Here is a 13,959-nt window from a genome sequence, read left to right as displayed (position 1 = left end):
CAGGGACGGGGACATAGACAGTGGCAGAGACAGACACGCACTGCCTTCATCAAGCTGTCACAAAGACGCGAAGGGTGACGCAGATATATTTGGATGTGTTACTGATGGATACCGACAGTGTGCGACCTTTTACGAGAGGATGAAGTCAAAGCCAAGGCTGAAGGGTATTTACACACACTATTGCTGTTTCACACACATATTGAGACACAACGTCTGTGTTATGACGATCAAAGATTGGATGAAGGATATCATCTGCAAGATTGTTAAATTATTGGATTATTGAAAAAGTAACAATGGTTATCTGAAAGTGTGTTTTTTTCCAACACTGAGATGAACTGTTGCGGTCCTGTATCCATCAAGACATGCTTTTGGTCCCACTCTACTCACACTTTTCGAGGATGCTTGTATTCCTGCCCCACTGTAGGGTCAGTATAGAGGTGCAGGGACACCTCTCCATCTGCGATGTCTCAGTGCTGTTGACCACACAATGTTGCACTCCTCACTGATGTGCTTTGGTACCTTTTGACACAAAATGGAGGGTGTGTGTTGGGTAGCAATGAAGAAGGCTTGACTAATGCTATAAAACTTAAATGCCTCTTGAATAACTGTCCTGAGCGGATTGGACAGCGGATGTGTGTCTCCACTTGCCTAGTGACTTTGCCAGACAATGCATCTAAATATAGCATTTTTTTTTCACAATTGCAGAATATTAGGAGTGGTCTTATTGTGCAACTCAACAACATCCTGAAGCTTTTTCTCTATTGGGTGACAACAGCATCTGAACCATATTACTTCCTCTCCTTTGGAGCAGTGCTCTTGGAGAACGCACGCATAAATGACCCATAATCTTTGCCCTTTTCACCTTGCAATAATAGCACTCACAAAAACACAGTGCAGCAGTTTTCCCACTCCAAAACATGAGCTCCCCTTCTACAGATATCATAAATGTATACACACTTCCTACTGTTAATTGTAAATATTCCATGCTTTTTTTTAATCTGCACCAATTTTGGTCCCAGAGCCCTAAAGGGTAGAAGAGGCTCTTTGTCTAGTACACTGCAAACGAACCTGGGACCTCATTTTTGGAAAGGTTGTGGAAAAGCAGCCATCATTATTCCAGGTCCAGACTTGATTTAGGAGCTTTTCCTTGTAGCAGCACATAGGTCTTGCTGGTTTGAGAGAGTGATGAGTTGTGCACAAATCAACACTTGTTTTGCTGTGTATTAGGCCAGTATTGGGTTTTTGATTGTTGTATCAAGGCCTCTTTATTGTCTGTCTACATGGCAAATGATGCTAATTGAGGGTGATGGCGAGCTCGCTCACATATGGCCAAATTGAAGTTGTTTTGTGATTTAAATATAATACAGACATAAGTGATTCATATTAGGTGCATAAAGCTGAGCTACGCCAAACTAAAACGAACGTTGTTCATTTTATAATGTGTGAGCACATTTTGAGAAATTATCTTACAATCAAGTCAAAGATGGAATAAAAGCACATTTTCATAAATGAGGCCCCTGATTCAGCTAATCAAAGTTTTGGTGATTAACGTTGTGTCCAGTGTGTTGAGGGTGTGGGACAGGGAATCATCAATGCAATAGCTCATTAGGTACATTGCTGCTGACAATGTCTTTAGCATTAAATCTGTAATGTCATGTGAATTTATCATATCAGAAGTTCTTAATGTCAATATACACACAGTGCCGTATGCTACTCTAGGGGTGACAATGAAAGCCTAGGATGTACAGCATTAAGGTCTAAAGGTCTAAATGTCTGTATTGGTCTGAGTTGGGTGACTGAGATACTCAAGATAAGATTGTTTACAGTGAAGTGCTTTGTTTTCAAGTGACCTTGGCCATTGATCCAATTGAAAAGATCTTAATAAGTGGTCTGTAGCAGGTGGATTAACAGAATCAGAATGTGCAAAGTATATCAAGTCCCTTTTCACTATCTCTAAATTTTACAAATATTCTGTCTGATGGATAAACAGTTCACTGTGTAAATCTTAAACCCCAAGAAAAAAAGAAAGTGTTAACTTTAATACTATGTCTTACTCTCTAACCATTATCATCTCTGTTCCACTTGTCTGCTGTCTCCTCTCTTTTTCACCTCTATTGGTTATAAACTCAGTGTTCAAGACATTTACACTGCAGGCCTCAACTAGGTTTCTGCTTTAGTCTCCATTGTCAGAAAGTGTTGTTGAATGCAGCCACAGTCCGGCACTGATTGGTTCAACAAAGTGTACAACACAGCAAAATCCGAGTTGTGACATCATCACCGTTAACCGAACCAACAAATAAAGAGCTTATGACAAAAACACTGCATGACAATGGCAACACACAAGAAAATGGTTTCCATAGTGACAGGCCGCCTAATGCATTACACAACTTCCAGGGCTCTGTCCTTCAATGGTGAGCAGTAGTTTAGAGCGAGTCAGTTGTAATCACATCATAACCACCACCACATACAACCAGTGAGAGGGTTTGTGTTCAGGAGCACAGCAGCAGCAGCAGCATGTTGCCATTATCCAATGCTACTAGCGTGTATATCTATCATACTTTGAAAAAGACAAATCTAACAACACAAAAATGGATAACTCAAATGAGGTGAATGAAAGGAATGTGCATTAATAAAATAATATGAAATATGAAAAAAAGATTGTGTTGGATCCTTTTATATCTCTTTTTCGATATTGTGTTCCTTTAACATGAGGTATTGTTTTTGCTTTAATACCACTGTGTCCTGATAACACCATCCAAAAGGGACATTTTGTTTCATAGACAAACACTTTAATTGTCATTGCACGCCCCCCATCTCCATCACTAGAACAAGAAGGCACTGAAATTCACAGTATGCAGGCTCAACATCAAAGACACTCACGGGTAAGTAGAGGTCACAGCTCAGTAGTGTTCACATGTATGGCATTTCATGTAAACTTTCAATCACACAACACACTACGTTGTACAGTATGTGCTCATAACCCAATCACTATGAAGTTGCTGCACCTCAACAAAAGCAAAGTTGCAATGTAAGACCTTCATTTTTGGCATTATAAATTATTATTGACTAAATTATCATGGCATTTAGGACAATCTCAAGGCACTCTGTAGTCTGAAGCAAAACACCTAATTTGAAATGTTCTCACTACCGCCACTCACTATATCTACGGAATGAACATGGATGAAACGTCAAATGTGTTGTGTTGCTAGGCTTATGGGCAGTGAGACAATCCCCAATAAAATGTATGAATTAATGTACACATGAAGTGCTGTTTTTTTTTTTTCCTGAGGAACACTCAACCTTGGCTGTGAAGACTGGGATTTACCTGAAAATACAAAATATATATACATATATTTGCAAGTCACCTTCCAGGTTAGTTAAATGACAAAACACCATAGATGGTAAGACCCATCATGAACCATGACGTCTATGGTGCTGCTGCCTGCTAAACAGTGAAAGTGTGTAATAGAAACTGTGAAACTGAGACTAGTGCTGCATACCCTTACAGGTTTGTGAGCATACCAAATATAGTGTCATTGACCTAAAAAAATTATAATAATGATAATAAAAAAAAAGGTTCAATACATAATTTTGTCTCTCTGGATGCTTGTCAGTTTATATTCTAACATAAGACACTGCAGATAAGGTCAACAGGAAAATCGATTATTGACTTAAAGTATTATTAAGACCACAAGGTATTAAGACCACAAAGCAAGCAACCCTTAGATTGCAGAGTCATAATGAAATACTGTTCTGTCACACAATCTCTGTAATTAGACTCTGTAAATAAATAGGTATCTGTACAGTACATACTATACAAATGCACTAATGTAAACACACACACACACACACACACACACAGGTGCACACATATAGTACATGCAAACATATTTCACGTATAAAGAGTTCCTTAATACACTAGCAGCAGTTTTGATAATATTCCATTAAAGTGATATTTCACTCTGGCATCTGATATTTCAACATTAGCTTCCCTGCATATCATCTGTCACCACCGAAATGCAGGCTTCTCCAGCTCTTACTGGAAACACACAAATCAACTTCTTGAAATGCATGACCCTCCATACAGAATTAATATTATTTTCTACTTTTCCAAGAATTAGACAGGTTTGAAAGCAAAAGTGAAGGGTTGTTACAATGAGTCTCAAGGATAGCCAATATTGGTGCCTAAGAAGTATACGAACTAAAAAGGAAACATTTTACTATCAAAACGAAATATGACAAATCACATTTGATAAAAGTAAACTCATGCACAAACAAGAAGTACTCTTTTAAAAATATGGAAACATTTGCCAGATGTCATTATATCAGCTTGATGAAATGTCGCTGTACACACAGGCATGAGCTGTAGATCCATGTTAGATCAAATTGTAAACAATACTCTAAGTTACCTTGGTAACATGATAGCCACCTCACGAGAAAAGACAGAATGGCTTCTTGAAGAGATTCAAGCAAGTCACTGTTAATTCACATTTAGCTTCTATCAACTTTGCCTATAGAGTGTACATTTTGTGCATTTGTAATGTCATCTCTATTAGGTGTCTCTACTGTCTCTACTGTCTCTCTTCTCAGACACTGATTTTTGCCGACAGGAAGGGAGAAAAGAAAAAATCAAACGCAAACTTCAGGGCTCTCAGCGTGGTGCGTCTCCAGTCCCTCTCTATCTTCACCTGCCTGCCTCCGGTCAAAAGTGAAGACACACAGTCCAGACAGTGGATGGCCTTCAACTCGAAGGCCGGAGCCCTGGCCCCGAGACGGCCTTCCAACTTGGTGCTGAACTCCACCATATTACCAGGGTCCAGGTTAAACAGGACCTGCCTGAACTCATGGCTGGCTATCAGGACTATATCCCTGGCTGGGTCCTCTGCCTCCACACCTCCATCCTGGATCATCCCCACCGTTGCCTCAAAGCGGTAGCTGTCAAAACGCTTGATGTGGCACGTGTGCTTGGCCAGAAGCTTGAGCTGGCACAGCTCCTCCTCCTCCTGTATTCGCAGTAGCATGGGCACAGCAACAGGAGCAGGTGTAGAGTTGGCAATGAAATTGGCAGTCAGGTTTGCAACTGTGCCATTCCTTGGCTCGCATTTGGGATACTTCTCTCCATACAGGCAGCGCAGCCAGTCCCCCATGAACAGTGGCAACATGTTGATGACAGACTGCGCCCCGTTCTCTGTCTCGGCTACGCGGACGTGCTTGAAGCGCCCGGCCCAGGTGACTCTGTGTCCCTGCAGGTGGCTGCAGAAGACCTGTGTCTGGGCCATGCCTTTGGTCTGCCAGGCAGGGGGCCCACACAGCTGGCCATACTGCCTCCAGGTCAGGGTGGAGTTGTACACCTTCAATCCCTCTGAGTGGTACACGTACATCCAGAAGAACAAGATCACCATGGAGATACAGAACAAGATGACTTTGACTGCGCCACGGTGCGTCAGAGAGCGGAACACGTCCAGGATGGACATGCTGAACCGCGTCCAGAGCCGCAGGGTGACAGGGATGGCGCATACAGCCAGGGTCACGATCACCTTGGTCAGCTCCAGCTCTAGGAACCACTTGAAGACCTGGATGAAGAGCATGGTAGCGAGGCCAAAGGCCAGCACAGGCAGGGCGAACAGGAAAAGGAAGTAGGCCACGCAGGTGCGGATTAGACCCACAGCGGAGGAATTCTGGAGGAGCACCACCGAGAACTCGCACCACATGAAGCACACTAGGTAGGGAACCAGGAAGCAGTAGGTCCCCCGGAAACCACGCATCCTTGCCATGCTAAGGGTGGGGAGAAGGAGAAAGTGTAAATCATACAGAAGGCATAAACATATGAATACACAAAAGTGGGCAAGAGGAAATTAAAACCCACTGAACAACAGCACAGTGACTGAACTGGCGTTTTCAGTGTGTTCACAGTTAAGCAAGCAATCTCACCAGCAATATTTGCGAGAGAATTAACTATTTAATAATTATAGACATAAAACCGTTCCCACAACCCAAACCCCCGCTGCTCACCTGAAGAACAGATAGAAGAGGTAAACATACAGCAGGCAGGGGAGACTGAGCTTCAGCACCACTGACTCCCCTAGTGGCAGAGTGGTGAAGGTGCGTCCTAGTAAACGAATCATCATGCTCTCTGGCAGGAACCTGGTCAGGGCACACAGAGACGATGCTACCTGTTTTGAAAAAAAAATGGATACTTAGCATTTTCATTAGAATTTGAAGCAACACCAAAAATAATGTATTACGTTGTTGATATGGGAGAAGAAACTGTAGATTTTACTGTAGTTGTCTGCGACCGTACAGTATATAAATCTGTGTCCTCTGTAATAAACACAACAGGCTTAAACACACATTATGCCAGTGTTTTACGCCCGCTGACCTCTATGACCATTGCTCGCCGCGCATACGTGGCAGCGGTGGGGCTGAGGCTCATGTAGCTGACAGCAGTGAAGAAGATGGCCACAGTGGAGAGCTCAGAACAGGGGATCCAGCCCTTGTCAGCTACGGGGAAGGAGAAAATGACAAAGAAGACGGACAGGATGAAATAGAGGTATGGTTCTAGATTGTTCCAGCCAAAGTTGGTCTCTGCCTGCTCCACATCCAGCCCTGGTTCGAAACGTGTCAGTAGGGACGTCAGGGCACTGAAGTTCTCCCAAGTCTGGAAGCCAAAGGAGAGAAACAGAGGGCGGGTCAAAAGAACAAAGAGGTTGCTGAGAAAAAATCTTTTGTATAGCATTTGAATATCAGTTAAAATCAATCATTATCACCACTACCATCAATTTTGAGCCATTAGTATAGTTACTGTAAACAAACAAGACCATTGCAGAGAAGACTGGCAGACCATACTGACTCTACACTACATTTTATATTGTGTGCCACCAGGCTGGATTCCGCAGGAAATGTGCTTTATGCAAAAGAAAAAGCTTTCAGAGTTTCTCCCAATGGCAGATAGTGGAACAAGTGAAAGGCAAATAGAAAAATCACTTCTAACATGTTATCCTCTTCAGTAAGGGGAAAGAGAAGACCTTTGACCCGAAGAAGAAAAACAAACACACGTGGAACGACGCCAAAGAGTGGGAGAAGGGACAAGCAGCAAAATCCTCTTTGCGTCAGGAAGCAACAGTGTTCATAGGAAAAGTGTTGAGAAACATGAGATAGAGGCTAGAATTGTCTTGACTGTGGTTGGATTTGTTTACAGTAATTATACCAATGTATCACAATTAATGTGATAATGACATACTGATGTTTAAAAACGATACCTTTAAGTAATCATACCCATAAAGCCTAGCCATAGAATAACACTTAACTTTGAAGGAGATCACCAATTTTAACATAGGAAAAGTATATTTATTGTGCAGTTAAGAAGACCATTGGTGCTTTAGAATGTAACATTCATAATGCTCATACCTAGAGAGAAAACTGGGTATGAACAAAACAAAACAAAACAAAACAAAACTCACCTTGCTTCTCTGGAAGACACGTAGAGTGCAGATTACCATGGAGATGAAGGAGAGGTAGAAAACAAGCAGAGGGATGACGAAGGCAAACAGGTCAACTGTCAGGTTGCTGATGATGAAGAAGAATATGAGCGCGTTGACGTGGTGCGTGGGGATGACCGTGCTCAGCCACTGGACGCCGGCCCGCGATGCCCAATCAACGAGATGCTCCTTCATCTCAACAATGGCATGGAGCGGGTACTGCAGCACCTGAAGTGAAGAGACACAAAGATGGAGAGAGACTGGGGAAATTAACACAACATTTCAGGAAGTTTGAATAGATTAAAGCATGATGCCATGGGAAGTGTAATTAGATTTAAGTAAGATACCATTAAGTGTGATTTCATGTCCATGGCTCTTTTTATGGCCCCACTGCGTTTTGTGTCCAGCATCATCCCACCTCGCCCCAAGCTCCAAGAACTTCTGCTGGTCTTCCTGCCTCCTGCCGGGATCAGCTCAGTCTTTTGCACCAAAACACACACACACACACACACACACACACACACACACACTAGCCTGAATTGCTGTAATTAAGAATAAGAATTGCGTCTGTGTTCTCACGATGACAGATCATTTCTCATCTTGCTAATTGGGTCTTTTACCTTCTTGTCATTGCTCTGGGCTGTAGGACTTTTAGTCTGGGGCGTGTCCTGGCTGCTGTTCTGGGCCGCAGAGGGGACGATGCCTTGTGCATACTTTTTAGTCATCTCAACAAAGTCATCCAGGTCCACCAACTGACCGGCTGAGGGGACACAAAGCAGGGGATTAAACAGCCCAAGAGGACAAAGTGTATTCTCTCTCTCTCTCTCTCCCTAGATACTTACACTCGCTGCTGACCATGCTCTCTAAAACTTTTTGGGTCTGGTCTGAGGTCGGGCCGGGAATCCTGCTTGTGGTGCCACCTATTGGTGAGGAGTGACCACAGCACCACTGAGTTACAGCCAAACATTCCCTTGGATGCCTGCATGTAATGTGATATTCACTATGGCAGCTGCAAATACTGTGAGAAATCACAAAGGGACTATATGATATATTTGGCAGCAATATACATATTACAACAACATTCTAGGCAGTCCATACATCACACAGGAAAGTAGACACAATGCATATATTACTTGATATGGTGTTGATGGGGTTTTTACCCTTGCATGTACATATGTGTGTGTGTGTGTGTGTGTATGTGTGTGTGGGTGTCCTACCCTGCATGCTGTTGACCTGGCTGACATTTTCCAGCATCTCAGCCACAGCCATCTTCTTCTTCCTGTCTGGGTTGAGCTTCCAGTACATCATCATGGCCGCCTTACGTACGGCCTGCTCAAACTTACTCTCTGTCGACAACTTGCGCACATCCTCCTCGTTCTCTGGAGTGATTCCTAATAGGGAAAGACATAGGAGAAGGAGGTAAGCACCAACACATACACATAACCACAAACATAGACGCGCACATGCAGATGCACACACACATTCCTGCGTTCAACAACATTTACCTTTATTGTGGATCCAACAGCGCTGTAGTAGTCTCGCTGCTCCTTTTCTTCCCTGTTTAGCCGCTTCAATCAGCCAATTAACAGCCAGACGGTTATTCAGCTCTGCGTCCTTCTCTTCAGCCAGAATCAGGTAGTGTTGACCCAGCTGAAACGCAGAAGAGAGAGAGCAGTTATGAGATGAGAAGGTTTGGGTTCTATCTGATACACCTACTTCAACTAAAATGTAGTAGAAGAGAGGAAATTAGATGAGATGAGAGGAGAGGAGAGGAGACGAGAGGAGAGGATCATTAATCAGTCAAAATTCAGCTAGTTTGTCCTTGGTGTAACTTCAAACAGGATCAACATAATCGGACATAAAGTACAGCATACAGTAGGGCCTGACAGTCCACAAAAGCTGAAAACTATTGGAATGGTGTCATTTCCATAAGACCTTGTAGCAACTGATACTACAATAACGGACATCTAATGTAACTTGTCAAAATGTAATAAAATGTTCCTCTGCATGGGTTGAAAAAGTAATAAAACCTGTGAACTATTAATAAATAAATTCTGGGATATTAATGTAATAACATCACATTTTTACATTAACTGGTGATTATTACTTCAGAAGGGATGTAACATATTTTTACCTGATGACGTAATAAAAATATTGACCAATAAGATTTATTACATTCTTCTTATTGTTACAAGTTGTTATATTACTAGTCAATATTATTATCATATCATAAATAACATCACATTATTACATTAACCGGTGAATACTACTTACTAGGAATACAACCTATTTTTAACTGATAAGGTCATAACATTGACGAAGAGGAGTTATTACAATCTTCTTGTTCTTAGAAGTGATTACGTTACTGTAAATATTATTATGATATCATCTGTTAAACAATGTTACACCAACAATTTCTTACATAGACCTTATATACCCATTTAGAGGGACGTTTTTATGACATTTTGACAAGTTATTGTGTCTGGCAGTTACTACATTATTACAGAGCCGCTGAAGGCAGAGAACTACACAACCCATGATTCCCTGCCCCTGTGGCCTTCAGACACTCCGTCATGACTAACAACAGCCCTTCCCCAGGGGAAGCAGAGGCGCTAGGGCCATATCAGGTGACTGCTTTCTAATCTTAACTGTCATTTCAGAACTACCTCCTTTCCTGGCTGCCTTTCTCACACAGTTATTATCAAATGTGCATGTTTGTCGGGGGGGATAGCTGTATCTGTATTTGGTGTGTGTGTGTGTGTGTGTGTGTGTGGATATGTTTACTTGCTCTGTTTATGGGATCATAGTATCTTCCTGTCTGCGTCCATGTTATATACAATAGCAAGTATAAACTTAGGCCTTTATTGGCATGAATGTTAATGTAAATGTGAACTGTTATGTTGGACAGTGTTGCTAAAGCATCTAAATACTTACAAATACAATTAAAAACATAACAATAAACACCTGATCCACTTGTATGACTCTGTGTGTTCGAGTTGTAGGCCTATAGCATATCTATTACGACTTGTGAGATAGCATTGGTGTGTCTGACATGTGCATCCAACCACTATAAGTCTACAGAAATGGGAGATTGCTTAGAATTTTCTGAGATATTTTGACATGCTAACTTACATACAACCCCTCTAGTTATTATAGGTGCATGGCATGTCCACATACATGACATATGACATGAGAGGGTCAGAGACACATGCTTACTGCACATAACCAACCTCCAGGAATTTACCCTTTCAGAGCTGGTGGGTGTTATATGCAAAGTCTGGGCTCATCTTCCACCCCCAACCCCCTTTCTGTTTCCAACACTCTCTCTTGCATTTGTTACGTGTGAATGAGGGGAGGAGGGGGAGAGGGAATAGAGTGTGTGAATATTTCAATACTACGAGCATGAATTCAGTGCGTGGATTGAGTGCATGCTGTAGTACACTGTCATAGTGTTCATAATGATGTGTGAGTGTGTGACTCTATCGTGTGCATTATATTGAAAGCATGGTATCATCTTCCAAGCGGCTGAAAATAGGCACACACGCTCATGACCAGACGGAGTGCTCTGTCAACCAGTGGGACTGAAAACACAACAGTGCCAAGTGCCAGTCTGTGTGTGTGTGTGTGTGTGTCTGTGTGTGTGTGTGTGGTTTTACTCACACGGGTCTGTGCTCTGGCATCACCAGCTTTGGCTTTCTCCTCCAACTGCTCCAAGGACAAGTCTTCCTCAGGTTCTTCATCTGGTGGAGAGGAGAGGAGAGGAGAGGAGGAGAAGCAATTGAAAAGTAATCATTATGAAATAAAATTCCTCTCAAAAATGCACTTCATGTCTCTGTCCTCGCCCTTTTGTCTTGTACTGTAACAGAAGACTGAATCAATTAAACTGGGATTTAAGATCTTTGATAATGTCTTTGCTGCCCTTTGACTCATCACAAACTTGTGTCACCTAATGGTGATCTACGAACATATTAACAGCCAGCTATAAATGAATCCCACTGACATATATCTTGTAACATGAGAATGACAAGAAGTCAGAGGTGGAGTGGATAGTGTGTGCATTTTAAAAGTGTCTGTGCATCTGTCTGTCTATGCAGATATCCCAAGCCAAGATCTTAGAGCTCCGTCAACCCCATACCAAGCTCCTATGTCACACTAATACCTGTTGATTGCATTAAGTTTCACAACAGTTACTGCCTCCCCAGTGTCCTTTAAGCAAAGGGGTTCACCCTCTTTGCCTGTAACCTTGTTTCAAATGTCACAGTCAATAAAACCTCTTAACGGTGCAATTTGTTGGGTTCACTTACAGCAATCTCCTGCCGTGAAATGTAGTGAATTTCCACTTCTGTCACGTCAGAAGACAGTTTTTTTGTTCAGGAAGCTATAGAAAACTAACCTAAAAAGACTCACAGTAATTCTAATATGAAATTAATTGGTTCATATCTTGCTGACGAAATACTATTTATTTTAACAAGCTACGTCCCGTTTCTCACAGGTTCTCCCAGCTATCTGGTGCTTGCCTATCTTCAGTGGCAATAGGGAAGGCAAGTCCCCACGCAGCTCCTCACCTGTCACAAACAGGCATCAAACAGTGCCATTGGTCTCCCAAACAGGACTTCAAACATCTATCTGTTAGCCGGAAATCTCAATTCCAGCCGCGGGAGATATTTGCCCAAGGGCAGCGTTACTCTGCTACATGGGAAGGTGTTAAAAAAAGGAGTCGCCTCACCGCACTGTGATGTGTTCTGTGTCTTAAGTTCTCTGCACATTCTTACCTTCCTCCTCAGCTTTGGCATCCTCCTCCTCGGCTTTTCTAAGTCTCTCCTGTACTATCACCCGCTTAGCCATGGCGGCAAAGGTGCGCTTAGTGGGAGCGGTGGGAGAAGCGGAAGGGGCTGTGGTGGTAGGGGGAGAAGAGACGGCAGTGGTAGCAGTGGTGGAGGAGGCTGGCGTGGAGCAAGAAGGGGGGGATTTTGCTGGAGGGTTAAGGGTGAGTGTGGGAGAGGGTGCAAATTTGGAGACTTGAGGGGAAGAATGGGAAGGAGAAGGAACGAGTGGCGTTTTGTTTGTAGCAGGAGACACAGGTTTAGATTTGCCTAAAGGGGGACGGGAATTCATCTCTTTAGAGACTGAGGACGAAGAGGAGAGGTGTGAGGGTTTAGATGAAGGGATAGAGTGAGCAGATGGAGGAGAGGAAGACGAGGGCCGTGAAGAAGTGGGAGATGGGGATGCAGGAGTGGATTTTGTGGGTTCTGTGGTGGTATCTGTGGAGGGCTGAGGGGGAGCAGGAGAGGGGTTATTGGAGACGGGCGGAGGAGGAATCTGGGAAGGTTTAGGGGCGGGCAGAGAGGGGCTGTCCAGGACAGGGCATGACCCCTCAGTGTTGACAGATGGGAGATCCATCTCCATCTGTCCTGGAATAAAAAAAGGATGAGAAAAATATATCACATAACTAATGTCAACCATACACTGCAGCAGAGCAATGTTCGGTATGATAGGCAAGTAAGTAAAGGTTTTACAGTAAGTGAAAAGTGGAGGCACAGCTGGGCAGTGGGGAGTGTCAACTCTCTGTGAAGAGAAATTGGAGGACCCACTCCTCTGGACATTTTACCCCCTTCCTACACCTAAAATATGACACCTTCTCCTTGAAAGGAAAGGCGAATGAGTTCTGACTGGAAGATAAACATCACTGAGCCACCTCCTACTCTAGATATGTAGGTCAACATCTAAAAGAAATAGCATTTTTAATAGCATAACCATAACATGCAATTAAAAAGGAACAAAATGGCAAATGTTAATAGGGAGCATGCATCTGGCTTACAGCATTTAATACAGTTTGAAAGGAAAATATGAGGAAAAGTTACAGTTAGTCATCTAATATGTTGGTATTATATTTTCAAGCCAAGTGTTTCAACTCCCTTGAGTGCTTTGCTTCGTCATGCAGGCACGGACTTTCAATACAAGCATGGGGGAACTCTGATTTCATGCCAAGTTTGTATATTCTGCACACATGGCCAAGAGAACAGCCAATAAAAACAACATCAAGGAACCTTACTTGTGATCTAACTTCGCAGATTTCTTCAAGACATAAACTTATGTCGTTTTGAAGTTAGAAGTTGGGAATGACTTCCCTGCTGGGGTCCATTCCGCTCCGCACAGCGCCGCGAAACCAGAGCACTGTGCGGATCAACTCCTCCGTTTCTGGTCCATAAACAACACGACAGCTTTACAGCCCGCCCTCTTAAAATAGACTCTCCTCTCATAGACGGTACTACATGCCCATCAGATGCCAACTTCATCTGATTGGTCATGAGAGCGTACCGGCGTGGTAAACCTGTGACGGCTAATCAATGCTTTGGCGAAGGATTTGAACAACTAACTCCTCTATTCAAGCGTTTCACATGAGGTCTGTGCACAGGTTCGATCCCCTAGCCCTGCCTTGTATTTTCAAAACAAAACATTTGTCAAAAAATGCTAAAAGTAA

The 13,959-nt window shown here is 42.9% G+C and overlaps 1 protein-coding gene across 1 annotated transcript; it reads right to left on the bottom strand.

The window, feature by feature from the left end:
• Positions 1 to 4,586: 4,586 nt before the first annotated feature.
• wfs1a (Wolfram syndrome 1a (wolframin)) lies at positions 4,587 to 12,878 on the bottom strand. The gene is made up of 12 exons (XM_071923189.2): positions 12,572 to 12,878; positions 12,251 to 12,451; positions 11,139 to 11,218; positions 8,984 to 9,128; positions 8,696 to 8,869; positions 8,321 to 8,398; positions 8,094 to 8,238; positions 7,826 to 7,964; positions 7,461 to 7,706; positions 6,380 to 6,658; positions 6,013 to 6,173; positions 4,587 to 5,775 (listed from the first exon to the last, which is right to left on the bottom strand). The coding sequence occupies exons 1-12, from the start codon at positions 12,876 to 12,878 to the stop codon at positions 4,587 to 4,589; spliced, it is 3,144 nt and encodes a 1,047-aa protein (XP_071779290.2).
• Between the last annotated feature and the right edge of the window lie 1,081 nt (positions 12,879 to 13,959).

This window comes from Centroberyx gerrardi, chromosome 3, assembly GCF_048128805.1.
Source record: "Centroberyx gerrardi isolate f3 chromosome 3, fCenGer3.hap1.cur.20231027, whole genome shotgun sequence".
Classification (NCBI taxonomy): Eukaryota; Metazoa; Chordata; class Actinopteri; order Beryciformes; family Berycidae; genus Centroberyx; species Centroberyx gerrardi.
The sequence above is the reverse complement of the archived record's forward strand: the minus strand, read 5'-3'. Positions and strand labels throughout refer to the sequence as shown.

What these genes read in the sequence shown, in the direction of transcription:
- wfs1a (XM_071923189.2), bottom strand. Translation starts at nt 12,878, where the DNA reads ATGGATCTCCCATCTGTCAACACTGAGGGGTCATGCCCTGTCCTGGAC. An exon ending in GAGCATGGTCAGCAGCGAGT is followed by an intron (nt 8,239 to 8,320) that starts GTAAGTATCTAG and finishes GTGTCCCCTCAG; the next exon opens with CCGGTCAGTTGGTGGACCTG. An exon ending in GTGTCTTCCAGAGAAGCAAG is followed by an intron (nt 6,659 to 7,460) that starts GTGAGTTTTGTT and finishes TTTGGCTTCCAG; the next exon opens with ACTTGGGAGAACTTCAGTGC.